The following is a 25,307-nucleotide window of genomic DNA, read 5'->3' on the forward strand; positions in this document are numbered from 1 at the left end:
TGGGCCGGTTTTCGACAGGTTTCAATTTTTTCAAAATAATAATAATAATAATAATAATTTTTGAACTTTTTAGTACAAAATTAACAAATCTAAATACAAATCCAAAATATCTATTAAAAAACATACAAATACAAATAACCAAATACAAACAAATTTTTAATAGATATATATTTTTCAATATATATATATATATATATATATATATATATATATATATATATTATAAGGGTAGGCGATTAGTGGTTAATAACTGCCTCCGCCTACCCCTAAAACCACTAACCGATTCCGCCTAGGCGGTTAGCGGTTGCAAAACCGTTATGACCACCATGTTTGTATAGGCTTACGTAAAAGTTGAGAATTTATTTGATGGGATCCACATTTTTTAAAAATTTGAAAATTGATTTGATAAAATTTTGGAGATATTTTGTAAAAAATAAAAATTGAGAAATATTTTATAAACTTTTGAAAAAAAAAAAAAAAAAAAATTGTAGCACCACAGTGGCAGTGGCGGTGTTGCCATTATAGTTTTGCTCAGCAACCCTAGTGGTGGCCGCCAAGCCACTAGATCTGGTTGGTGGCCACCACACAACGCCACTTTTTTTTTTTTAGAACTCCTTTGAGTTTTGCGAATACTTATGTAGTTTGTTTTGAAAAATATGTTAGTAGTAAAGTCTGTTATGAAAATGGAATTCTACGCGGAGAACATATTAATATTATAATACATAATATGGTAGAATATTTTCTTTATGTTAGAGCATATGTTATCATTTGATACTTACATTTTAGGATAATTACTTTTTAGATGATTGATTGTATTTGATTTGATTACCATACTTATTTTTATTTCTATCTCTACGGTTGTAATATTTTCTATTTAAGTATGATGAAATAATGAAAAATTATGCAGAAAATTAATCTCGAACCTCATGTTTAAAAATGTTTAGGTTCTCTTTAACAAATCTAAAGAGTTTGGGTTCCTTCAAACCCTAACAAATTATACCGTTACGTATTTGTGAAATTATTCACGTAACAAAGTTACATTTGAAAATTCATTTGGTTAACCAGTTGGTATTCGAACCGTCATTGATATCTTCATTAGTGCGAGTGTTATGATAATGATTGCACTTGGGAACTGAAGAGGCAATGCGGCCTCGCTCGCTGACCCATCGTCGGTTTCGACCATCTTGGCCTTAAAGCTGCGACCTCATCCACGCACCCAACTGACAACAATGAAGGTAAGGAGGTAAAATTCTCAAGACCGACCAACAAGGTGGGCCAATCATGGGAATGAAGGGCAACCCTACCCTCGGGGACCTGCCAAAGCAACCAGACACAACCCTGCAAACAGGGGCAAAATTGCCCCTAAGCTTTTGGGGATAGAAGTCCTCTCCAAAAATTTTAAAAACCTTTAAAATTTTATTAAATTTTATGCTCTTTTTATGAGTTCGATCTCCCAAAATTAATTTTTTTACCCTTAAAGATTTTTACATTTTAATTTCATCCCCCTTCATTTCAAATTATGGTTCCAACCTCTGCCCCCAAAGATGCAGCGTTTGCCCTCAAAGGCACACATTCGTCTTCTTTTCTCCCAATTGACCTCTAACTAATATCACCGGCCGTATACTAATATTTGAAGAGAGCCCCTTCTGTTCGGTCATGACAAAAAATAGAGGTTTTATTCCAACCAATGAGAAAGTGGCACATCAGCCTGAAACAAGAAAAGCAAGTATTGGTAAAGCACTGGATTTACATTTGCATTATCTAATGTAAAGTTCATGAAAGAGAATATTCATCTCATGACATATAATTCAAAACATTACTGAATTAATAAGAGAAAAATTATATTTAGTTCCTAGGTTTTTATTTTATTTGAATTTAGTTATTGAGTTTTAAATTTCAAGAATACAGTTCTTAGGTTTTGTCCAAGTTTAAAATAAGTATTTCAATCATTTTATCGTCAAAGTTAACATGTCATATATGTCTCATTTGACATATTAGCATACATGTAACCATCGAATACAATGTCACTTAGCAAGTGCCAAATCATTCATAAATATATATATATATATATATATATATATATTATTGTGGGGTTGGTTTGTATCTTTTTAAGTTTCACGCGTTATATTGATTAGTTTTGGTGAGTTTTTTTTATTTTTATTTATATATATATATATATATATATATATATATATATTTTATGAATGATTTGGTACTTGTCACGCCCCCGTTTTGGGATATAAGGGAAACGTGAGTTTGAGTACTAAAATCATATCAATGAAAGCGTGCATTTACAACATATAAATTTAAACTTCCTATTTTTATACCTTTTTATTAATAATTCTTTACAACACCTTGAATTCTCCAAAAGAAACATACTATACAAAGTAAAGATTTGGTCGGTCCGCAATGATCTATTGCTCTTTGCGAGATCTATGCCAATACCAAGAAATGACGTCATCATATTGGGTCATCTGGAAAGGGTGGAGGGAAAAAGGGGTGAGTTCGACAACTCAGTAAGGAAAATATAACACCAGGAGAATAAAACATGCTGTAAAACCTTCTTGCCATGATCTTTAGTCATGCATGATGACAGATTTATTCTACTCACTGCTAAGAATTAATTTCACATATGATGAATTGCATAATGTAAATTGATTTGTAACCTAAACCAATAGTATGTTGATTTTAATTTATTCTTAGATAAATTAAGTGTTTTTGAGTATATAAAAAAATTTACGGTGATGTTTAAAAGTATGAATATGATATGTGATTTTAGACTGAGTATAAGTTGGAGATTCAAATTATGAAAATTGTCTAAGAAATGACATACTAGACTGTTTATGTTTTATAAGAAAACACATATTAAAGCATGATTCATAAAATGAAATGTATTGTTTTAGGACAGGTGGCATAGCATATGAACAATGGTATAAGAATGACAGTTTATGCAATTAACAAGATGAACAATTAAACAGATTTTCTAATGATTCAGTAAATTCTTTTTATCAGTTTTCTCTTTAATCCTTTATCTGTGGTTTAACCCTTTACAGACTCTAAACCGCTTTTACCCGTGAGCGGAGCACGTTGGCTTTTGTCACACAGACCTATGGACTCAGCCTGTCGTCACAGGGGAGAGTCGTTCCGAGTTGGGGATCTTCCCTAAGTGAAGGCCAACCTCGGCTGGTAGCACACACCAACACATGGTATGCTTGCCATGCTACCCTATGGGTACCAATCCTAGCTGTAATAGTGCCTCAGGGTTAAACAGTTACTACACATGAACGTTTTCTGTAATACTGTAGGCTCTGCTTTATCTGTATACTTTATTTCAAAACTGTAAGAGCCGCTTTCATAACTGTAGTCATGTGCAGAATTTAACTTTAGAATCTCTTTTCTTTCAAAACTGAATTCATTAATAGAATCATATACTTTAGAATTCTCTGTAATCATATTCTTGAAATGCTCTTTATAATTTCTCTAAGTATGCATAATTCATAATTTTTTTGAAATGCTCATAATCATAACTTTAATTATGCATAAATTATAACTTTAAAAATGCTCTTACTCATAACTGTGATTCATGCTCAAAATTCTTAAACAATATCATATGAGTAATAAAGCTTGGCATTAAAATCACATGAGCAACACTTTGTAAAATTCCCCAACACTTTTTCAAAAGATTTATAATAAAATCTTGTTGGGGTTTTTCGGTGTTGTATCCCCTTACCTGGACTTGCCATTAGCGTCAAGGTCGAGCTTTAACCTAAATAAAACACGAGGATAAGTTTAGCGGAGCGTTCTGAAATTTCAGTTCTAAAACTTAAATTAAAAACCTATATATATATATTCTATATACAAAATCTCTATCCAATTAACATAATTCATAATCATAAATTAGCATCACTACTTTAATAGACCAAATCCTCAACCCTTAGAAATTTTAACAAAAATACAGCAAAAACCCCTAGCCAAAGAATCAACTAAAACTATTTTACCCACCAACTCACCAAATTCCTCAAACAACATCAATTCCATAATATACCCAATCCAAAACCCTCACTCCTAAATTATTCCGGAATCCTTTTAAACACTAAAAACATGAACATGGCCAACCCTAAAGCTCACAATCCTATAATCTTAGAAATTGGTCAAAAATCCTCTAATCATCCAACACTCAAAAAGATTCTAGCATAGTAAAACAGGTCCACCTACAATGAACACCAAAACTCCAAAATTACATATTCACGGCTAACCAAAACAATACATAGTCGGCCAAAGAACCCATAAACATTTTCACAGCACAATCCTTCAAATACCATTCCAATACCTATCCAATTGAAACAACCCAAAACAAATCTCCAAAACACCCATCAACAAATAATAGTATTTCAGCCAAGATCAACAAACAGGAACCACAATACTCAATACCACTAAAACAGAGACCCAACTCAAGATTATCAATGCATAACCTTCACTGAATTGGTCTAAATAGGAAACTAAACCAAACCTACAAATCAGTCCATCACAGTCAACAACAGAGACAATTTCAACCTCAAAACCATTTGTCCATAAGCATCATAAATCCAAACATTACTTAATCGGTTAAGACACCCAAGAACTCAAATATGCCAAAGCACTCATACACCCACTGAATCAGCCAAGAACAGAAAACAAAGTACTACAAACACCCAATCAACTTATTTAAACACAATCGTTTGAAAAGCCCCAAATTAATCAAACCCTAATTCCATAATAAGCAAATTAACCCCTAAAAATAAAACATCATAGGCTATAAGAAATTACCCCAAGGATTTTCATAGAAAATCCACCGGAAAAGCCACTGATTCCGCCGGAAAAGTCGCCGGAAAATGCTTAAAAACCGGGTCTTCCTCTCGGGTCTGACGGGTCGGGTTCTGGGTCAAGGGCTTCGGGTCTTCGTCTGGGTTGCTGCACACAGGTCACAACTCGCCGAAAACCACTGCTGGAACCACCGGACATCGCCGAAAAACCGCCATGGAGAACCGGGTCTCACTCGGGTTCAATGATTCACGGCTTCAGAGGATCGGGTTGCGGGTTTGGCGGGTCGCACGGACTTCACGATCGGAGCTCCTCCATCGCCGGACTTCAATCCCAGCCGCCGATCATGGAGGATCGGAGCTCCTGGGCTCACGGGTCCACGAACCGCCCCGTCGGGTCACCCACTCACGGATCCACCGAACCCCCCTCTCTCCCGATCTCACAGTCTCCCCCCTATCTCACGCTCCCTGACTCTCTCTTTCCCCCCCCCTCAGTCTCTCGATCTCCCTCTTAGTCTCTCTGTGTCTCCGTTTCGGGCGACCAGAAGAAAAGAAACGAAGAAGGAAGAAGAATAAAAAGGAAGAAAGAACAGAGGGTATCGGGCAGGGAGAATAAAAGATAAAATAAAAAATTTAGTTTTTATAAAAAGAAGAAACTTGCTGATGAAGTTTGAACAAAACTTATCAATTAAGTTTACTTGACTTATTTAGTAAGTTATATATATATATATATATATATATATATATATATATATATTATAAAAAAGAAAATTGGGATATTACAGTACTACAATGCATTGGGGTGTTGACAAATTGTTAACTTTGATAGTAAAGTGACAAAGATCAATTTTAAACTTAAGCAAAACTTAAGTGCCAAATTCTTGAAATTGAAAACTCAAAGAATTAAATTCAAATCAATTGAAAATCTAAATACTAAATATAATTTTTTTTTTCAATTAATAAATGAGGTACAAAAATTACGTAATAGCTTATTATGGTAATATCTTGTATCAAATCAATAATTTTATTCAATTCTGTACAAATTTCGTCAGAGAAGACCATAGAGGCCTCAGGCCAACGCCTTTTCTTTTCTTTTTTTCCTTTTTTTTTTTTTTTTTTTTTTTTTTAAAAAAAAAAAAAAAATTGCCCGTGTTAAACAATTTAAATAAAAAAGGTCCATCTGATATGACGTGTGCATGACGATCACGTAGCAATTTAAAGAAAAATGCTAATACACGTTGGAAAAAGGTGGGCTGAATGCAATAAAGCCCCATCAAATTATAAAGAATAATGATTGTTGTACACTTTCTAAATAGTAATAGTATAATTAAGTCTTTTGTCTTTTATAAAGAGAAAAAATTAAAAATGTTTAGTACTCCGTTTGTTTCAGTGTAAAATGATTTATGAAAAATGATTTCGGTATTTTTCGGTGTTTGGTAGGGGAGAAAATAATGGTCAATCGGAAAATGATTTTCGTTTAACAAAAAAATGCTTAATAAATTTCGAAAAATAATTTACGCTTTTTAAAAGCGTAAATCATTTTCCATAGATGATAGACGCAGTCGACTCTCTTTTAAACAACGCAGTTGACCTTTACGTTCAAGCAGTTGACTATCGTCAGATTCCGACAAGCCAGGTTTCAATATCAGTCGGTGCCGGAATCCGGCAACCGTCGCCAGATTCTGGCAGTACCTTGCTAGATTTCGGCCAGACTGGCCGGTACAGTCGGATCTCCGGCTATCTGGCCGAGATACTGGCTGGGATATTGGTCGGATCCTCGACCATCTAGCCGGGATCCTGGACGGATCCGGGCGTTCTGGCTGAATCTCAGGCCAGTCCGGCCGGATCTTCAGCCATTTGGCCAGGATACTGGCCGGATCCAGCCGAATCTCCGGCAAGTCTGGTTGGGATCTAGCCAAGACAGCCTGCTTCTGGTCAACTGGCCGGGATCCGGCCGTTTTCTGGCAAATATTGCCGGAATTCGGCACAAATTGCCAGATTCCGGCCACTATGCCAGAATTTGTATGTGTCAAATATATATAAAAAAAAAATATTTGTATATTATTTTAATTTAAATTTTTTTATTTTGTGAATAAAATTTAATTTTTTTAAATTAATATGATTAAATTAAAATATAAAAAATATTTGTAATTTTCCGTACGAGCCAAACACCGAAAAATGATTTCCTTGAAAATATTTTACGACAGAAACCATTTTACACCGAAACAAAAGGAGCATAAGACCATAATTATGACAAAAAAATTAGTCAATACTTTTTGGGAAGTCGCATTAAGGACATTCTTAAATCAGTAACTAAACTCATAATTTCACGTGAACTTAAAACTAATATATTGTCTAAGTTTGTTCATTAAAATAATTTTTAGAATGAAGTAAATTTTGTTTTACGCAAATTAAATTCCAAACAAAAAGAAGTATACGTAATACAACACAAAATATGTCATATGTTGAAATGAAATGTCTCGTGATAGGAATGAATTATGCATGTGGTTTGGAAAAAATTAAGGAAAAAACCTAGAGGAATAATTTAAAATTAAAATTATTTAATTAAAATAGTACTATCTAAATTTGTTATTTTAGGCTTCAAAATCTATCTAGTTAGCCATGGATTAGAGAATTTGTTTTTAATTCAATTTCTAAAAATGTCATGTATTTCTTAGAAGGGAAGAAGTACATTTTTTTTTTTTTTTTTTTTTACTTCTCTTTTATTTTTTAATATGCCACTTTTTCTTTTTCTTTTTCGTTAGGCCTTCATTAAGTTAAGTTTGGTGTTTGTCTGTCAGTGCCGTTGCCTTCAAGCAAAAGCTAAAACTTAATTTATATGGTCGACGTCCTAAAATAAGTTGGATTTTCGAAACCAAAAAGAGATTATGCACTGAAAGCTGTGCCGCCTCAGATTTGTTCGCGCCAAGGACGAGGGAATTTCAAAGTCTCCCGAGAAAACCTTTACCCAGAAAGTAATCTCCTGATTCTCTCTGTAAGATTATTTGTTTATGGACTCCATCACATCCTCTGCTCTCGAGGAAATCTGTTTCCACGGCAAAACCGGTCTCTCTCTCGCGTCCCTCTGGAGCAAACTCAACCCTTGTCTGTCCTCTTCAAGCCTCGACCTTTCCTTGGGCGTCAAGAAAGCCGTATGGGCCGCCCTCCTCCGCGTCCCGTCGCTTCGGTTTTGGGCCGGAAACGTCTCTTACACCGCCAGTGACCCTCTGATTCAGTCCTTGGAGGACGCCGAGAAGTTGGAGTTGAAGATCGCCGCCGAAGACTGTCTAAGAGACAACTTTCTGGGGCTCTACAATGTTCACGCCGCCAATGCCGACATTCCTCTGAACCAAAGGCGCGCTCTCGAGCGCATTGCCATCTCTAGGTTCCTCTTCCTCTTCCTCTTCGAAAGCTTATGCCTAATTGAATGATATTCTTGATTGCATTGTGTCGTTTTTGTAGTTTTCTTTGCTTACTTAAATGTTAACACCGTTTTTTATTTGCTTAATCTTTTCGACGAGCCGTTTTATGTAAACAGATATATAACAATTTTACCCTTCTGTTTACATGAACCGGCTCCTCTCCATGAACCGGAAAGGATCCAAATTCCACTTTTTGATATTGCATGACTCAAAAAGTATACCATTCTCTACTAGAATACTTTGAAGCACAAGAGTCTGCAATTTATATGGTGAAATATGGCAAAAGTTTTTTTGAGTGTGTGGTTTTGGTGGTTCTAATTTCTTATATTTTTGTAGGAAACTATTGGATGATTGTCATGGACATTTAGATATATTTGTAATTGAACTAGATTGTTTTAAATGAAATGAGGTTAATAGTATTATAGTTAGGCTGATGGATTGTTAGTTGTTGGAAAATATTGTAGAAATAACAGGAAAAATGAAAGCAAAAATGAAATTGGGACTTCAAGGCTCAATCACAACTACGATATTTTTAGAAAGTATTTTGTCCGCTTTTTAAGTGCTAAGGGATTTGACAAAATAATTATCATGATACAATAAAGCCCAAATATTACTTTAGAAAAGCACTTTCTAGATTAACCGTTACGGAGATAATAGCACAAAAGAAATATCTAGGAGAATAGAAAGAAGCTATGAGATTGTGTCTTTGCATATGACCAAAAGATCATATTTATAGTAATTTTGGATATGTCTAATAGTCCAAAATCATTTTATCCAATAGTCACGAAATATAACCACCAAATCCAATTTATTAGACATGTTAAATCGCATGTTAAACCCTTCCAACAGGCCGTGACGTATCAATTCAGTCGACCGAGTCTTATCTTCGGTCAACTAAGACTAGTCTTAGTCAATCAAAGTGCGCTTCATAGCACCCAAAGCCCGTTGCCCTTCCACTCGATGTGAGCGGATAGCTCTCTTCTCCATTACTCAATCTATTATTAAGTGAGGAGGATTTCTTATAAACTAGTTACATTTTTATATCTAGCCAATGTGGAAAAAAAAACCTTTCCCCTACACTTCAAAATTTTGGTTTTCCTTCCAAAATTTTGGATTGACTTGAAAGATTGATGTGAATCTTTCAATTGAATGCACGTAAAACTTTTAGATATAAAATAGATTTTATAATTATTTGAAATACTCAAAATAATTAATTTTTATTTATTTATTTTATATAAATCTAACATTAGTGACTCAAATGGATGTTTGCAGAATGAAGGGGATAACACAATGGCAGCTTAGTAAAGAATTGGGCATGGAAGCGAACCACTTTGCTTATGTGGTGAAGAGCCTTGAAAATAGAGGGTTGATTGTGAAGGAATCAGCAGTTGTGAGAACAAAAGATGCTTGCAATGCAGGGGAGATGAACAATAGTTCAATAGTGTGCACTAACTTAATACACTTGAATCGCTATGCAAAGCAATTGGGTTCTCAACAAAGAATTGAGACTACAAAAGAAGAAGAAACTTCGAAGATTTTTAAGAATACAGAGGAAAATATTGCAAGTGGAGATGGGTTTGACGAAGGATATGTTAAAGAGGACGTGCTTGTAGAGGATGATCTACCAGCATTGAAAGCTGTTTGTGATAAACTTGAAGAAGCATATAATAAGGTGAGTTATTCTAAAATATCAACAGATACAACCATTTATTTTTGTAAGATGTGCTTATTCTAATTCGTGACATTCTTTTTATTGAAGGTTCTTGTTGTCTCAGAAATTAAACAAGATCTTGGTTATGAAAGAACTTCTCTGGGGCATAAAGCTTGGAAAAAGGTAAACATATATATTAGTTTTATCCACTCTGCATCTTCAAATTGGTTTTTTTTTTCTTTGCTCATTTATGATTTTCTTCATGATATTCTTCCCCGCATAATTTTCTACCAGATTTATCGCAAGTTAAAAGATGCTCATATTGTGGAGAAGTGTAAGGCTAAAGTGAATGGTAAGGTGAGTCTGAAATTTTTCTTTTAAAAATAATTTTGTGCTTGATTTTGTATTTTAGCATTAATTGTCTTAAATTTTGAATATCAGTTATAAACTGATTCAATTCTCAAAAAGTAGTTCATGCATCCCTTTATCTGAAAATAATGTTGTCTCTTATTGTTTATTTTGAACACTATTGTCGTCATGTGCCAAATTATTTACGATCAAATAAAAAAAATAGAATTAGGATCACCAATGTATCTTTTTAATTCTTGTTGAATATGTATAGTAGAAAAAGTTCATTTGAACTGATTTTGTGAAGAGCTTCAATTGAATCAACGTCTATCTTTCTTCTTTCCACTGCAATACTGCATGCAATTCCAAATCTTTTATTAGATAAATCAGTAAAGCACTCCCTTTCAACACAGTTAAGCATGTAAAATAGCCATGGATTGATACTAGCTGACTACTCATTTGCCCTTTGTCTTATGGTGTTATCCAAATCATATGTATTTGGTTTGGTAGTTTGCCATGATAATCACCATTTTATTACTGAAATTATCTTCTTTTTTTCTATCCATACTTAGGTTTCAATTGTTTTCAATGAAGTTTGATTTTCAATGTCGCTTTCATTGTTGGCATCCACTCTGAAGTTAGTATTGTTTTATCAGACTTTGCTTAATTAGTTGTTTGCTTTCATTCCCCTATTTTTCCATGGCATTTATAACTCATGAATTATATTGTTCGGTAGACCTAATTTTTTTTTTTTATGAGAATGGTTCTTGCTACCATAATGTTTATATTATTATTTTTAGCATAGTGTTTGTCATATATGATATTGATTATTATTACTTTTTCTTCTTTTTTTTTAAAATTTCTGAGCAATTGTCATTTATGTAAGATTAGTAAGTTATAAAGTTATATGACGTGCTATTTCATTCAAACCAAAAAGGAAACCATAAAAATATATATGACATATGATATACATGCAAGATACATCATTAAAGAAAAGGCCAAAAGGAGACCATTTCAAGATTTTAAATATGCTTTGTATCAGCCTTTTTTCTTGATAGAGATGTATATAATCAAGTGCTTATCAAGTGTCATGCATAAATACCTTTTATTCATCATGAATGAGGGTTATTTCTTGTGCTTGTGGAGAGGAAATCATGTTCTAATTCATAGTATGATATGTTTCCACTTTTGTCAGGTTGAGCAGTGCCTACGTTTGCTGAAGAAATTTCCACCAAAGAATTTTAAAGAACAAACTGTGAAGTTTGGAAGAAAATGTCAAATTACCGAACAGCTTGTAGAGATTCCCATTGATCATCAAATGTATGATATGGTTGATATTAAAGGATCTGAAGGGTTGCTTTTTAAGGAGGTAAGTGCTTATATAACCATTTTGGTGCTATTCCCAAGCACTATAACAGCTTTTCTTCCTTCCTTTTCTTTCGTTTTTTTAGCATTTCCTTTAGAATTTTTACGTTCTATAAATGTTTGACTCTTTTTACATTCTTTACAGTCTTTGCTTAGTCACATTAAGTCCCTCAATAATAATTCAATTGAAGTATATCATGCCTAATAAGTGGTGTTATACGGGGTCTTTTATACTGAAATAGACAGTGAAGAGAAAATTGAACGCTAACATATCAGCTATGTTCGTTGTGCCTTAAAGTTTTGCAATAAGATAAATCTACCACCTAGATACGCACCCATAAGCGACATGAATGCTAAGGTTGATATGTACTAGGGTTTATAAAGTCATATATGAATTCTTTCTAAATTAAGACAGCATTAATATCTCAACAAACTTGGTAATTGAACCAGTGTGTGTTTGTTCAACTAGCTTTCTCGATATTACTCATATTGCAATACATAGCTTTTAGGACCTTGTTTTGGTATGATACACTCTAGCAAATGCATATATGCTGCTTCTAAGTTTTAATTCTTTTGTGTAATCATATTTCCTAGGACCTTGTTTTGGTATGATACACTCTAGCAAATGCATATATGCTGCTTCTAAGTTTTAATTCTTTTGTGTAATCATATTTCCTGCAAACAGGCGTGCAAGAGGCTCAGAATCAGTAACAAAGAGAATCAGTCTCTGCTTAGTATGATGGCATATAGGTTTGGGATGCATTTGCAAGCAGAGATTTATAGTAAAACAAAGGCATATCGAGTTTGGACGGCTATAAATTTCAACAGTAAATCATCTAATGCATTTCCAAGAAAATCAAAAACAATCATTTCTGAAAGTAAAATATCTAATCTTGATATTCCTAATAGTCTTTCGACTTCGGAAAGTGATATTGCTACCCCAACAAAAATGAATGGCAGGGAAATTACTGCAAAACTTTCTTGTGGATCCAACCCACAACAGATACTCCATGAACCAAGAGACACAGTTCCTGATGCTGTACATGATTCAGTTGGGATGGAAATGGAAACAAATGATCCATCAGAGACAGCACCTACTGATTCCTTGAAGCCATTTAAATCCAGATCATATCAGAGATATCCATGTTTATCTTTGACTGTTGATGGTGCCCAGAGGGAGCAGAGGATACTTGAACAGTTACAGGTGTTTGACATCATCCCCTTCTCTAAAGGCTTATGCCATGAGAACGAAATTTACTTCTTTCTATTGTTCTATATTTTAATTACTTATCCACTATTCCATTTCTATTGTGCAGAATGAGAAGTTCATTTTGAAAGCTGAGTTGCATAGATGGCTCATAAGTCTTGAAAAGGACAAGTGCACAACAATCGACAGGAAGACCCTTCGTCGAATGTTAGACAAGCTTCAGCGGCAAGGGCACTGCAAATGCATAGCCATAAACGTCCCTCTGGTCACAAACTCTGACAGTAATCGTATTGCTCATGTGGTTTTGCACCCGGCTGTTACCTTGTCTCCCGAATTACATGAAGAAATTTATGATAAGCTTAGATTTTTTGAGAGGAAAAACCGTAGCCAGGCCTATTCTAAGTGGAAGAGCAAATCATTTCCTGAACTGGATGATATCCAAAGAAACCAACAATTTATTAGATTTCAGAAGGGTTTAAAAGCTAATAGGGACGAATGTGCTTCAAATTTTCAGAAAAAGAAGAAATCTTTAGAAGCAGGGTTAGTGGAATGTACAAGAGTTGATGATGAAATTGGACAGCTAGGCTCACAGAGGCTACCTGACGATCAACATCTTTCTGTAGCTTCTAGAGGAGAGCATGGCGTTCATTTGCAATCACATAAGGAGGATGATTATCTAGAAAATATGGAAGGGCCTGGTCCAAATGAAGAAGATGAGAAATATAATTCATTTACTAACCATTGTACTTTTTCAGAGAAGCTACAATTTCGAAGAAGATTTCATTGGACAGAAGAAGCAGACAGGTAAATAATAGGTCAAATAAATTGTCATTCATACAGCAGTTGAACAATTTATCAAAAAGCATAATATTACAGTTAACCAAATAAAATTTTCTTCAGTGTCATGTGATCCTCAACAAGATGGCCCTTGTAAGATTATCTTTGACCCGTAGAAAATAATCCTAGTATTATGACTGACCCATGCCTCATATCATATTTCATTTGGGAATTATATGACTATGGTCATGAAATAAACTTATTTGCAAAAAGTAAGTACCTCATAGTTTTCTTTAATGATCCTTGCCTTCATTTGTGCATGCCTGTGGCATTTACTTTTATGAATTTGGTGATTGTCTTTAACATAAATCAGCATCTTCATGTCAGGAAATTAATAATCCAATATGTGAAACAGCGTGTAGTGCTTGGGCCAAATTTTCAACATGCATGTTGGGCTTCACTTTCTGACCTTCCAAAACCTCCAAGTAGTTGCCTCAAAAGAATGACATCACTGAACAAAAATGAAGCATTTCAAAGAGCTCTAATGAGACTTTGTAACATTGTCGGTGGATGGTATGTGAAGCACCTGGAAAAAGTCAAAAACAAGTCATTAGACGATAATGGTCATCAACCACTTACGCAAAGTTCATCGAGGGAAAGTCTTGAGGGAAATTGCTACAATGGCTTTGCCCATACTCAAAAAACGGGTTTTGAGGAAGAACGACAGGATGATTTCACTGAGGAACATATTAAGAGAGCCTTTGATGAGGTTCTTCGGTGCAAGCACATCGCTACTTTTGAGGCCCGAAAAATAGCAACATCTGTCTTCAAAGGGGCAGATAGGAATATGGATTCTGAAAGATTTGTATGGTCCAAATTCTTCTTAGAGTTGTGTTTTAATTTCATGTGTTATTTTACTTTAGAGATTTATGTAGATTTTCATTGAACATCTGTGTGTGTCCCAAATTCCTCCTAGAGTTGTGTTTTAATTTCATGTGTTATTTAACTTTAGAGATTTATGGAGATTTTCTTTTAACATTTGCGTGAGATTTATGTAGATTTTCATTGAACATCTTCAATTTAAGATCTCAAGTATATAGTCTTTGGTTCTTTAATAATATTTTGCTCCATTTTTTCTTTTATCTTTCTCGTTATTTTTTCTGGTGTCTGTTCATCTAATATTGTGTTATATGAAATTTTTCTCTAACTAGATGTTTCTTTACTATTTGGCAGTCTGGTGGCAAGGCTAGTCAGCATTCTAAAAATCAAATTCCAGAGGGTACTGGAGACAGGGCAACTAAATTCTCTAATTGGCTCCATGAAAGAGGGAAATATCTTATGGGAGGTATTGGTCTTACTGCAGATTTACAGTGTGGAGACATTTTCCATTTATTTGCTCTAGTTTCTTCAGGTGAACTCTCCATTTATCCCTTCTTGCCAGAAAATGGCATTGGTGAAGCCGATGATTTGAGAAGCAAAAAACAGAGAATTGATAACAATGAATTTCTTGATGGCAATAAGGTTAACAAAACTCAATTCTTAGACGAAGTTAAAGAAGGTGAATTGTCCATTTCTCCATGCTTACTGAATGAATGTTGTGTAACTGTTGATAACAAACCCATTGATGGTGACAAGGCTGAAAAGTTGAAATTGACAGATGAAGAAGGAGGTGAACTGTCATGTCCATGCTCGCCTGATGAAGTTGATGTAGAGGGCAAATACCTGAGAAAAATGAAGCGTAAAATTGATAACAATGAATTTTTTCATGTTATTGTGGGTAAGAAACTGAAGTCCATGAAAGGAGGTTACTATGAATTTCGCCGAGAAAAAGGTTTTCCGAGTATCATGCTATATGTGCATAGTGCACCAATTTTGAGAACCAATGTCGTTGAAGTAGGATCGTTCGAGAATGGGGATAGCTGTAATGATGAACTTCTTGCTGATAGGAGTGATAAATTGAATACCACTCGAGGTCAGAAACTTGGCAGTAATTCCAAGTATTGTTTGACTTCAATGGCTGTTCTTCATCAGGATCCTGAGCCACCTTTATTGACAAAGTCCCCAGGAAGGAATGATGATACCAATTTGATCCTCCAACCAAAACATCATGGTAATTTTGATTCAGATTCACAAAGGGGATTAACCATGGATGTTATCACTGTGCATGATAAAGTTGTTTTACCGGGAGGAGATAATGCAGGTGAAATTGATTTCTTTTCTAGTGAATTAAGTATGCCAGTATTGCCATGGAAAAATGGAGATGAGACCATGAATGGTATCATCTACAAGGGATTTATATCCTTTGTTCTTCGTACTGTGATGCAAAATCCTGGGATATTAGAGGTACAGGTTTTTTCATATGTTCTTTGAAGTTCATGTAGATGTAGTTCCTTGTTTGCAAAACCTTGCTTATGCAACACCCTGTGGGCTCTGTAGATAGCAAAACAAAGTAACTGATGGGGCCTAGGTGGCAGAACCTTTAATTTTAAAATTTCCTTGATAATTTTTGTACTTCATTAATTGCTACAATTTACAAAAGAGCTTTTCAAAATTTTTTGGTGATGGAGCCACTTGTTAAAGGTGGCAGCAAAAGCAAGGTTTGCAGCTGCTCTTGTGTGAGACTTATGTCACTTTTTAAAGAGAATGAGATATATTTCACATATTTTCTCACTTTTTTTTACCTCATTATTGGGTCAGGATGATATCATACATCATATGGATGGATTGAACCCCCAGGTATGTTATTTATTTATCATATGGAACGATATACTTATCTTGAAACTATTAGGCCTAGAATTCCTCACATCAGTCTTCTAAAAGATTTTGTAATGCATGTGATGTTCATTGTGTGTTTATAAATTCTTGTAGAGCTGTAGAAAGGTATTAGAGTTAATGACTCTGGATAAACACCTTATTGTGAAGAAAATGTTTCAAACTTCATCCACTGGGCCCCCTGCCATTCTGGGAACACTCATCGGGAGTCGTTTTAGAAAATCAAAGTTGATTTGCCGTAAGCATTTCTTTGCCAATCCCCTAAGCACAACCTTACTCTAGGGAGACGAGTTCTTAGATTATCTATGAGAATGCAAGATCCGATGCCAGTTGACTTGTCTAGGCACTCTGCAGCCGTTTTAAGTTTGTTTATGGAATACTAGTTATCAGCAAGCCTCAGTTTCCTCTTCCAGAAGCAATCATGTGGTTTTTGATTTTACACTTTAGGATTGTTGTAAATAAAATATTCTTCCTGTCTAGAATGTATATGTACCAAATGATATGGAACTGAATGTGTATTTCTCTAGGTTATGAATTTTTCTAATATTTGTACCCAACTTATGAAACTTTGTATTTCAAATATTCTCAATGATAAATTAAGATCAATTTATAACAAATCCACCATCTTTTTCCTTCCTTTCTTTTCCCCCTCTTGTGGCCGAGTGAGTCATGTTAGTATATTATGGTAATATTCTTTATTAGTATACTATCGTTGTTGCAATATTACCATACTTGTGCTATAATGTTATGAAAATATTATTAGCATATTATGGTTATATTCACTACCATATTAGTAAATATTCTAAGAATTCATATTTGTAATATAATTTATAAAACCTTATAATAATTATAATCCTTTGATTTACACTCTCTTTTTTTTTAATTATTTTATTACAATCAATCCCTTAATTTACTTCTTATGACAAGAGCTAATCCTTTAATTTACTAGTTCAATACTACCCCCTTAGTTTGTGCATGAAATCTTTGATTAAACACACTTATATGATTTGAATCACAAGCTTAAAGCTATCTTTTACACTACTTTGCACTACATTTTTGGTATGCAAGAAAATTGGCATACAAAACCAAAAACATGATTTACAAACCAAATTGGGTTTGTTTTGTTGATATAATTGACCACATGTCGAAGACTTGGTTGAAGATACCTACAAAAGAGACAAAGGATAAGTAGGGGACTCGTCGGGTGTGTTAACAGAAATATCTTTTATGCTTAAGTTAATAAGGTTGTTTGGAGAACATTAAGGCCTCGTTTGGTACGCGGAATAAGTATTCCATTAGAAAAATAAATAATTATTACTAGGAATGAAGAAGAGTAGAATGGAATAATTATTTCAATCCCCTAGTTTGGTGACAACACATATATCACAATTGGAATTGAATCAAAATTACTAAAAAACTTACATAATTTCTTATTTTTCTAAAAAAAACTCAAATCTTTTAAAAATAAAAAAATTAATATGTTCAATCTATGGGTGGCCGGCCACCCAACCCACAGATCTAAGGTCTAATTCTTTATTTTTTTTAAAAATACATATAAAAAATAGTTTGAAAAAAAAAATGTTGTCTATTCCTCTCTATAAAGGAATAATTATTCCTACGAAATAGCTATTTCTAAGAATAGGTCCCTATCAAATAAATAAATAGCTATTCCAATAGAATAGTCATTTCATTCCAATGACTTATTCTACAAACCAAACGAGACCTACCTACCTCGGCCTCCAGCCCTTTTATCATTACATATGGAGGAGGTTAAATGGTGTGGACAAAGATCCTCTCCATTCGAAATAGAGAGGATTCTCTCCGTTTAGTTAAATAGGGAGAGTATAGTTGTCTTTTCACATTTTTACAAAATGTGAAAAGACAACTATACCCCTATTTTTTACACTAAATGGAGAGGATCCATATTCAAATGGGTGTGGGGTAGTGGGGATCCTCTGAGCTTTCCACAATAACCCCCAAGGATCATTTGGACCAAGGCACTAAATTCGTTGGGCCGTCAACTATGGGTCATAGGACTAGTTTTATGGCCCAGCTAGTCCCTTTAGACCTAGTGACCCAAAGGGTGCTCGACGCTTTGGTTTCCAACCTGAATACTCAAAGGACATTCGGTAATCGGGTACACCATGTTTCAAACACACATCATACTAACGCCATCATTAGAAGAGAAAGAGAAATGCTAGGGATACTTAAAGTTTTACCAAGAGAACCTTACAAACTGACATGGAATCTAATGTGGCATTTTTTTAATTGAAAAACTCATTTAAACCTCCCACGTCATTCTTCTCTTCTTCTTTTGTTTTTTTTTTTAAAAAAATAGCTACCTTGTTCTTTCTCGGTTTCTCCAACGCGCGCAGCTCTCTCCGTGCTTTTCATCTTCCTACTTCATCTACCTGAAAAAACTGTCCATCTTCCTGCTTCATCTTCATGTTCATCTTCTTGACTAACATCAGTTAGTAAAACTCTCTTGGTAAAACTTAAGTACCCCTACCAAGAGAGTTTTACTAACTAATGTGGCAGTCTGATGTGGCATTAAAAAATTAATAAATTTAAAAGAAGTGTGTTGGTTACTGTTCACGTCAGAGTTTATTGACTATTTTTTTTTTTTTTTTTTGAAAAAGCTGCTTATTTCTTTATGTTCCTATTTCTCTCTCTCCAAAATCCAACACCAACGCACCTCTCCTCTGTCATCCAAGGTCCCAAGCCATTGAAGCCATGCAGATCTCATAATGATAACTCTCAGTGATTAATCCACCAAATATGCTCCTTTTAAATTTCACTCCAATATTTATATGAATCCTTTGCAAAGATGTAAGGTGCTAGGATTATTAAAAAAAAAAAAAAAAACACATATCCCCTTAACCTAATAACATATCGTTAATGTCAACTCCCCTCCCCCAAACTAATGATCGAGTCAATGTCCTTCCTAAACTACTAAAAATTGTTAATGCCTCTCTTATAATGACAAAAATACTATTCATAAAAAAATATAAAAAAAAAAATTATAACAATTATTAAGAGAGAGAATGAGGTTCTAGGGGTGGTTTTGGCCACCACTAGGCCAACCAAAACGGGGTGATTCACCCCATGGCCTTAGGGGTGGTTTGGTCACCCCCCGAAATATGAGATCTCTCTTTCTCTTTATTATATTTTTAAAAAAAAAATTAATTTTTAATTTTTAGTTTTTAGTTTTTTATTTTTATTTGTAGGTTTTAGTTTTTTTCTCTCTCTCTCTCTTTTTTTCTTTTTCTTTTTTTGAAATTATAATGGTATTTTTGTCCAATTGAATTTTTTTTGTCTTTTTGCTAGTCTTGGGAAACATTAGCAATTTTTTATTGTTTGAAGGGGACATTGACTCAATCAATAGTTTGAAGAAAACATTAACAATGAAATAATAATTTGAGGGGATATGTATAATTATTTTCCTAGATAAAATTATCAATATATAAAGGAGTGAAAATTTTTCCAATGGTAATAGGAAAAGAAAAAAGTAGGCAATAACAGTTGATTAACAATGTGATGACAGATATCGCTAAAAAGAAAAATAAAATAAAATTGAAGCTAATAAAGATTCAAGTAACCTCCAATTGACCCACTATGATAATGATACCATGATAAAATTTGAATTATTATGGAAAAATAAAGAGATAAAGAAACGAAGAATATAAGAAGGACATAAATTTCTTACAAATTGATTTGTAGGAAATTTTCTATAATCCACAGATAAAAATGATATCTGTCCTTTAAACATGTAAGAGGTACATGTTTTTTTATTAATGCTATTAAAAACGCATGTAAGAAGCACATTCTATTTAAATAACATGTGCTTCTCACATGCCAAGGGACACATATCAATCTTATATGTAGGTAGTAGAAAATTTCCTACAAACCGATTTTTAGGAAATTTCTATCCATATAAAATTATGGAGAACTTCACTTATAACTCCTACTCAATTTTACAATTAGGGTATCCATATTTCAATTTTTTTTTTTTTTTTTTCATTTTCAACCATCCGTTAGAATTTTCTGTTAAATTTTATCAAAACTCCCAAAATACCGCTATGTTTTTTTTAAAAAAAAAATTATAAATTTTTTTAAATATTCAAACATGAGTATTTTTGCAAATTTCGTTAAATTATGACCAACACTTAAATCCTTACAAATTTTTTTTCTTTTTTTTTTTCCTAAAAAAAAATAGATGTATTTTGAAAATTTTGATAAAATCTAATAGAAAATTCTAATGAAGAGTTGAAACTGAAAAAATTGAAAGATAGATACCCTAAATTGATACTTTTTAAATATGGATACCCTAATTGCAAAAATGATGAAAGATCAGAGGTTATAAGTGAAGTTTTCCCTAAGAATTAAGATGGTTTGATTCTAATGGTTTATATCCATGATACAAAAAATCTCAAAGAGTTTCCTATTTTTTTTTCATTTACTTTAATTTGTAATACAATAGTTAGCCCATTATTTTTTATTAAATAATGTTACTATTCACATATATTTATCATATTCATGTCAAATCGGCTGATATAACATATTTTAGGTAACTTATAATGTCGAGCACTGGTGTAGGAGTTTTTTTGAGCCTTATTCTTTCTGTTTCATCATTCTCGTGTCAGAGGAGAATGTCAGGAGGTAATGGGGATTGTTTGGGGGGATTTCCTTTGACTGAGGGTGAGCAAAAAGGCATAACGATAGCGGATGGGACAACGCAGGAATTGAGAGCAAAGGGATCCAAGTGTTTAGTGGGATAGTTGGGAGTGCCGAAGAAACTCAATAAGTAGGCTTTCAAAGCCGTCCTTATGCGTATTTGGAGGCCGGCTGGTCGTGTGGTTTTTAAGGAGATACTTGAGAACTTCTGGCTTTTCGAGTTTTCTGATGAAGGAGACAAACAGAAGGTAATGGCGGGAAGACCTTGGTCGTATGACCAAACCCTGCTGATACTTAATGATTTTGATGGGAAATTGGCATCTTCTCAGATGGATTTTTCACTTTCTCCTATTTGGGTTCAGATACATAATATGCCACTTGGTTGTATGAACCGTGAAGTGTGTTTTCAATTCGGGAGTACAATGGGAAAGGTGGAGGAAGTGGCTGTGGCGGAAGATAATGTAGGCTGGGGTCGATATTTAAGGATTCGCGTGGCCATAAACCTGTATCAACCGCTGGAGCGAGGCAGAACACTTTTCCTTACGGGAAACTCTTGCTGGGTCTCATTCAAATATGAGAAGCTCTCAATTTTTTGTTTCAGGTGCGGAAGGATCATCCATAGCCCAAAGGGATGCTCTGATCTCTACTTGAAGAAACTGTCTCATGAGGAGGGCTTGGAGGGGTGGGGACTGTGGCTACGTGCAAACGATTTGTCTAAGGGACTGGGAATCACTGAAGGGCAAACCAACACTCGGTCATCATCTCCGGAATATTCCGGCCAAGGCCAAACGGGGGTGGAGCAGAAGGAAAAAAATCCAGGGATGGAAAGTGTGACAACCCGTTTTTTTTATTTATTTATTTATTTATTATTATTATATATATATACAAAACATTTGCATAAACATTAATCTTTTAAAATATAAACGAGTCATCATAGTGGCAGGACAATATGTCGTAAAACCAACATACGGTACATACCCCATAATATATACCTGATAATCAGAGTAACACACCTAATAACATTTATGCAGCGGAAAACATAATCTGAACAGCAGAAGTCACATCTATAAACATAAACTGATATTTACACAAAAAGAGCCATAATGTCTATCTGTTTAAGGCTTATCCAAATAATAATTGCATCAAAGAATGACTTTACAAATAATATGTGACATAAGCGTCACAATACATATACCAAACCTATAAAATAGAGAACGCCCATAATCCCACAATTATGACCGTCGCAGCGAGCTTCAGTCATAATATCTCAAGTACATTTCTACAACACCATCAACTACGACCGGAATACCTGTAACCAAAGGAACATCATCTATATGGTTGTGGGGGTTTGCCACATCCGTATAGGTGGAATTATGAGCCCACCATCTTAGCATAAATAAATACACTAAGACCTTAGATGTATACTATTCACTGAGTTTTCGCAAAGAACCAATTTTTCATTTTTAGTCACGTGTACACTATAACAGCCACCAATTTTATAAACTTTGGGGAAAAGACACTTTGCCCCCCTGATTTATCCATGTTGTGGCAATATACCCCTCAATGTACCAAAATTTAGATATGACCCCACTGAACTTGCCAACGCGTGGCAAAAAATACAATCCGTCTATTCTCCCGTTTGTTTGGACGGAAAATCGGTCATTCGTTGCACGTGACCGTTTAATTGAAAAACATTCCCAAAATACCCTTGTCCCATCAGCCTTTATACCCGGTTCAAACCCTCGGAATATAAATAACCTGAAATGCTTCAAACCCACCAAGGACAACACCCTCAAGTCACGTGTTTCGCCACACCAGGCCCTAGGTTGTCCAAGAACCAGGAGTCCACATCCCACAGGGTCCAATTCTGCGTCAACGAGACGTGCGGGTCATCGGTCGTGGTCGAGTTTCTCCACGGCAATGTTCTCTGTTGGCGTGGAGATACTTGCCACACCAGGTCCACAGCTTCAGCTGAAACCCATCACGTATCGGCTCCCACTTGTACTTCCAGTCGTAGGCCTTTTCCAGCACGGTCTGGAGCACCTTGCATCTGGTCATGACCAGAAGAAACGCCACGTCTGTGGCAGTCAGGTACGTGCCATAGTAGGTTCTCAAGCGTATAGCGTGGCTTTTCCCTTCGACCAACTCAATGAACCACACGACCCTCCACGACGAATCGTTGCGGCTCTGGCGGACCTTCTTTCTGTCATCATTGGCAACTAGGTATTTTTCCAGGTGTCTTCGGATTTTCACGGCCTTGGCACGATCAGATATATAGAGGTTAAACTCTAATAATTGGATTTCGGGGATTGTGACATGTAGACTGCATGTTCATACGTGGTTGTTGCTGCATGAGAAGATGAACCTTTCATTCTTCTTCTCTTCTTTTCTATCTTCTTCCTCAAATTTCTCTCAGTTTCTTTCAATTCTTCCTAAAGAATCAGCCGTAACAATTCAGAACTGTTACAAGGCTGCTACTATCCTCAAAGAGCACAAAGCTCCAATTGTTGAGTGCCTTGTAAAAGAAATTGCAAAACCAGCTAAAGATTCAGTAATTGAGGCATCAAACTCATTTTGATTTTCATGTTATCACACAAAGAATGTTATCCTGTGAAGTTCTTGGAGAAAACTTGGATCCTCTGTTCATCTCTGTTCTACCCAACCGAAACAGAGGACCCTGTTCAAACCTCCTCATCTCAGGCCGTCTGCAAGCCTCGTGCGAGTACAGTCTCAAACCCGGGCTCGAAGACCCGCCCCTGTACGTGAACCAATCTGCCAGGAACCCATCGCATATTGGCGCTGGTACATTGCACCCTAAGTCGCTCAGCAATGGACAGCCCCAGCAGTTCACGTTCCATGGATGAGGGTGGGGGAGCGGGTGTGGGTTCCATGTAAGCAAGGAGCGCGTGGGTGCGCCTGAACTCTCCACAGAGGCGACCATGGCAGCAAGCTCACGGGTGTTGGCTTCCATTTTCCTGCACGATGTTATTCAGAAGGTGGAGAAGATGTACGTGACCAAAGAAAGCTTGAAGCGACTTTCAACTAAACCAATACTGAAACACAGCGTTTAATAGGGGGCAATTTTGGGAATGACTTATGCTTAAATGGTCACGAGAGTTGCACATCACCAATTTTCTGCCTACACAGACGGGCGAGTGGACGGAAGGTATAACTTGCCACAAGTTGGCAAGTTCGGGAGGGTCATCTCTTAATTTTGGTACATTGGGGGGTATATTGCCACAACATGGATAAATCAGGGGGGCAAAGTGTCTTTTCCCCATAAACTTTTGTTTGAAAAACACTCATAGCTGATATAGCAAACGCCGACTAATAGAAAACATTTAAAGCATACTACGTAGCTGAGCTTATACGTAGAAGTTCCATTGCTGAAAACAACTACATACATCCTCATCTACTATATTACTATTGATTCAGAGAGACTTAGAAAATAATGGCATTTATTATGCAACCATCCAATAGAAATATACATAAGTTCTTTCCCATTGAGACTCTTATGCATACTAATACGTATAGGAAAACTACTCATAGTATAAAACATAACACTCATGAAAACAATGTTATACATGCTCATGTAAGTTTCTGTTGTATTCCTATGGGGTGTTAGTCCCCCAATACTAGTTCATGCGTATGTTCCTAAGGGGCGTAGATCCCCCAATACTAGTTCATGTGTACGTTTGTATGGGGCGTAGATCCCCTTGGGGCGTAGGTCCCCCAATAGTTCATGCGTTTGGGGCATAGGTCCCCCAATAGTTCATGCGTGTGTTCATATGGGGCGTAGGTCCCCCACTAGTTCATGCATATGGGGCGTAAGTCCCCCAATAGTTTGTTTATGCGTTCATGTTTCATGCTCAATGCTTATGCTTAAATACTATATATTTAATTTCATAATCATGCATTTAACACATGCTTTCTTTATAAAACATAAACAGTTCAATATATAATTTTTTAGACAATTTGCATAACTTAAATCTCCAACTTATACTTGCTCTAAAATCACATATCATATTCATATTTCAAAATATCATCATAATTTCAATATACTCAAAAGTACTCAAATCATCCAAAACAAATCATAATCAACATACAATTGGTTCAGGTTTGTAAAACAATATACATTTTGAAATTCATCATATATGAAAATAATACTTCTCAGTGAGTAGAATACTTACCTTGGCTGCATTGAACTTTTGACTCGAATATTTCCTTGGATTCTAGTTACTCAAACTCTACATTGGAGAGCCAATTAAAGTTTCCAATCCGGATACGATCCT

The 25,307-nt window shown here is 35.1% G+C and overlaps 1 protein-coding gene and 2 long non-coding RNA genes across 4 annotated transcripts; 1 reads left to right on the plus strand and 2 right to left on the minus strand.

Annotated features, from left to right (window-relative positions):
- Positions 1 to 1,494: 1,494 nt before the first annotated feature.
- On the minus strand, positions 1,495 to 5,252 carry LOC133864969 (uncharacterized). Of its 2 annotated transcripts, XR_009899591.1 has the most exons (4): positions 4,807 to 5,252; positions 3,731 to 3,766; positions 2,328 to 2,474; positions 1,495 to 1,708 (listed from the first exon to the last, which is right to left on the minus strand). It is a non-coding gene; the product is annotated as an uncharacterized LOC133864969 (long non-coding RNA). The 2 variants fall into 2 exon arrangements; XR_009899592.1 differs by lacking the exon at positions 1,495 to 1,708 and having other exon boundaries at positions 2,304 to 2,474.
- A 2,558-nt stretch (positions 5,253 to 7,810) lies between these two features.
- On the plus strand, positions 7,811 to 16,890 carry LOC133863192 (uncharacterized). Its single transcript, XM_062299166.1, has 11 exons — positions 7,811 to 8,184; positions 9,494 to 9,893; positions 9,981 to 10,055; positions 10,167 to 10,229; positions 11,416 to 11,589; positions 12,271 to 12,789; positions 12,902 to 13,596; positions 13,957 to 14,434; positions 14,803 to 15,912; positions 16,267 to 16,305; positions 16,438 to 16,890. Exons 1-11 carry the CDS (start codon positions 7,811 to 7,813, stop codon positions 16,621 to 16,623), a joined length of 4,113 nt encoding a protein of 1,370 aa, XP_062155150.1. The 3' UTR covers positions 16,624 to 16,890.
- A 5,080-nt stretch (positions 16,891 to 21,970) lies between these two features.
- LOC133862547 (uncharacterized) lies at positions 21,971 to 25,307 on the minus strand. Its single transcript, XR_009899240.1, has 2 exons — positions 25,206 to 25,307; positions 21,971 to 22,324 (listed from the first exon to the last, which is right to left on the minus strand). It is a non-coding gene; the product is annotated as an uncharacterized LOC133862547 (long non-coding RNA).

The sequence above is a fragment of the Alnus glutinosa genome, chromosome 3 (genome assembly GCF_958979055.1).
Source record: "Alnus glutinosa chromosome 3, dhAlnGlut1.1, whole genome shotgun sequence".
NCBI lineage: Eukaryota > Viridiplantae > Streptophyta > Magnoliopsida > Fagales > Betulaceae > Alnus > Alnus glutinosa.

Coding starts and splice junctions, on each gene's coding strand:
- LOC133863192 (XM_062299166.1), top strand. CDS start 7,811: ATGGACTCCATCACATCCTCTGCTCTCGAGGAAATCTGTTTCCACGGC. Junction 10,230..11,415: donor AGGCTAAAGTGAATGGTAAG/GTGAGTCTGAAA, acceptor CACTTTTGTCAG/GTTGAGCAGTGCCTACGTTT. Junction 16,306..16,437: donor TGGATGGATTGAACCCCCAG/GTATGTTATTTA, acceptor AAATTCTTGTAG/AGCTGTAGAAAGGTATTAGA.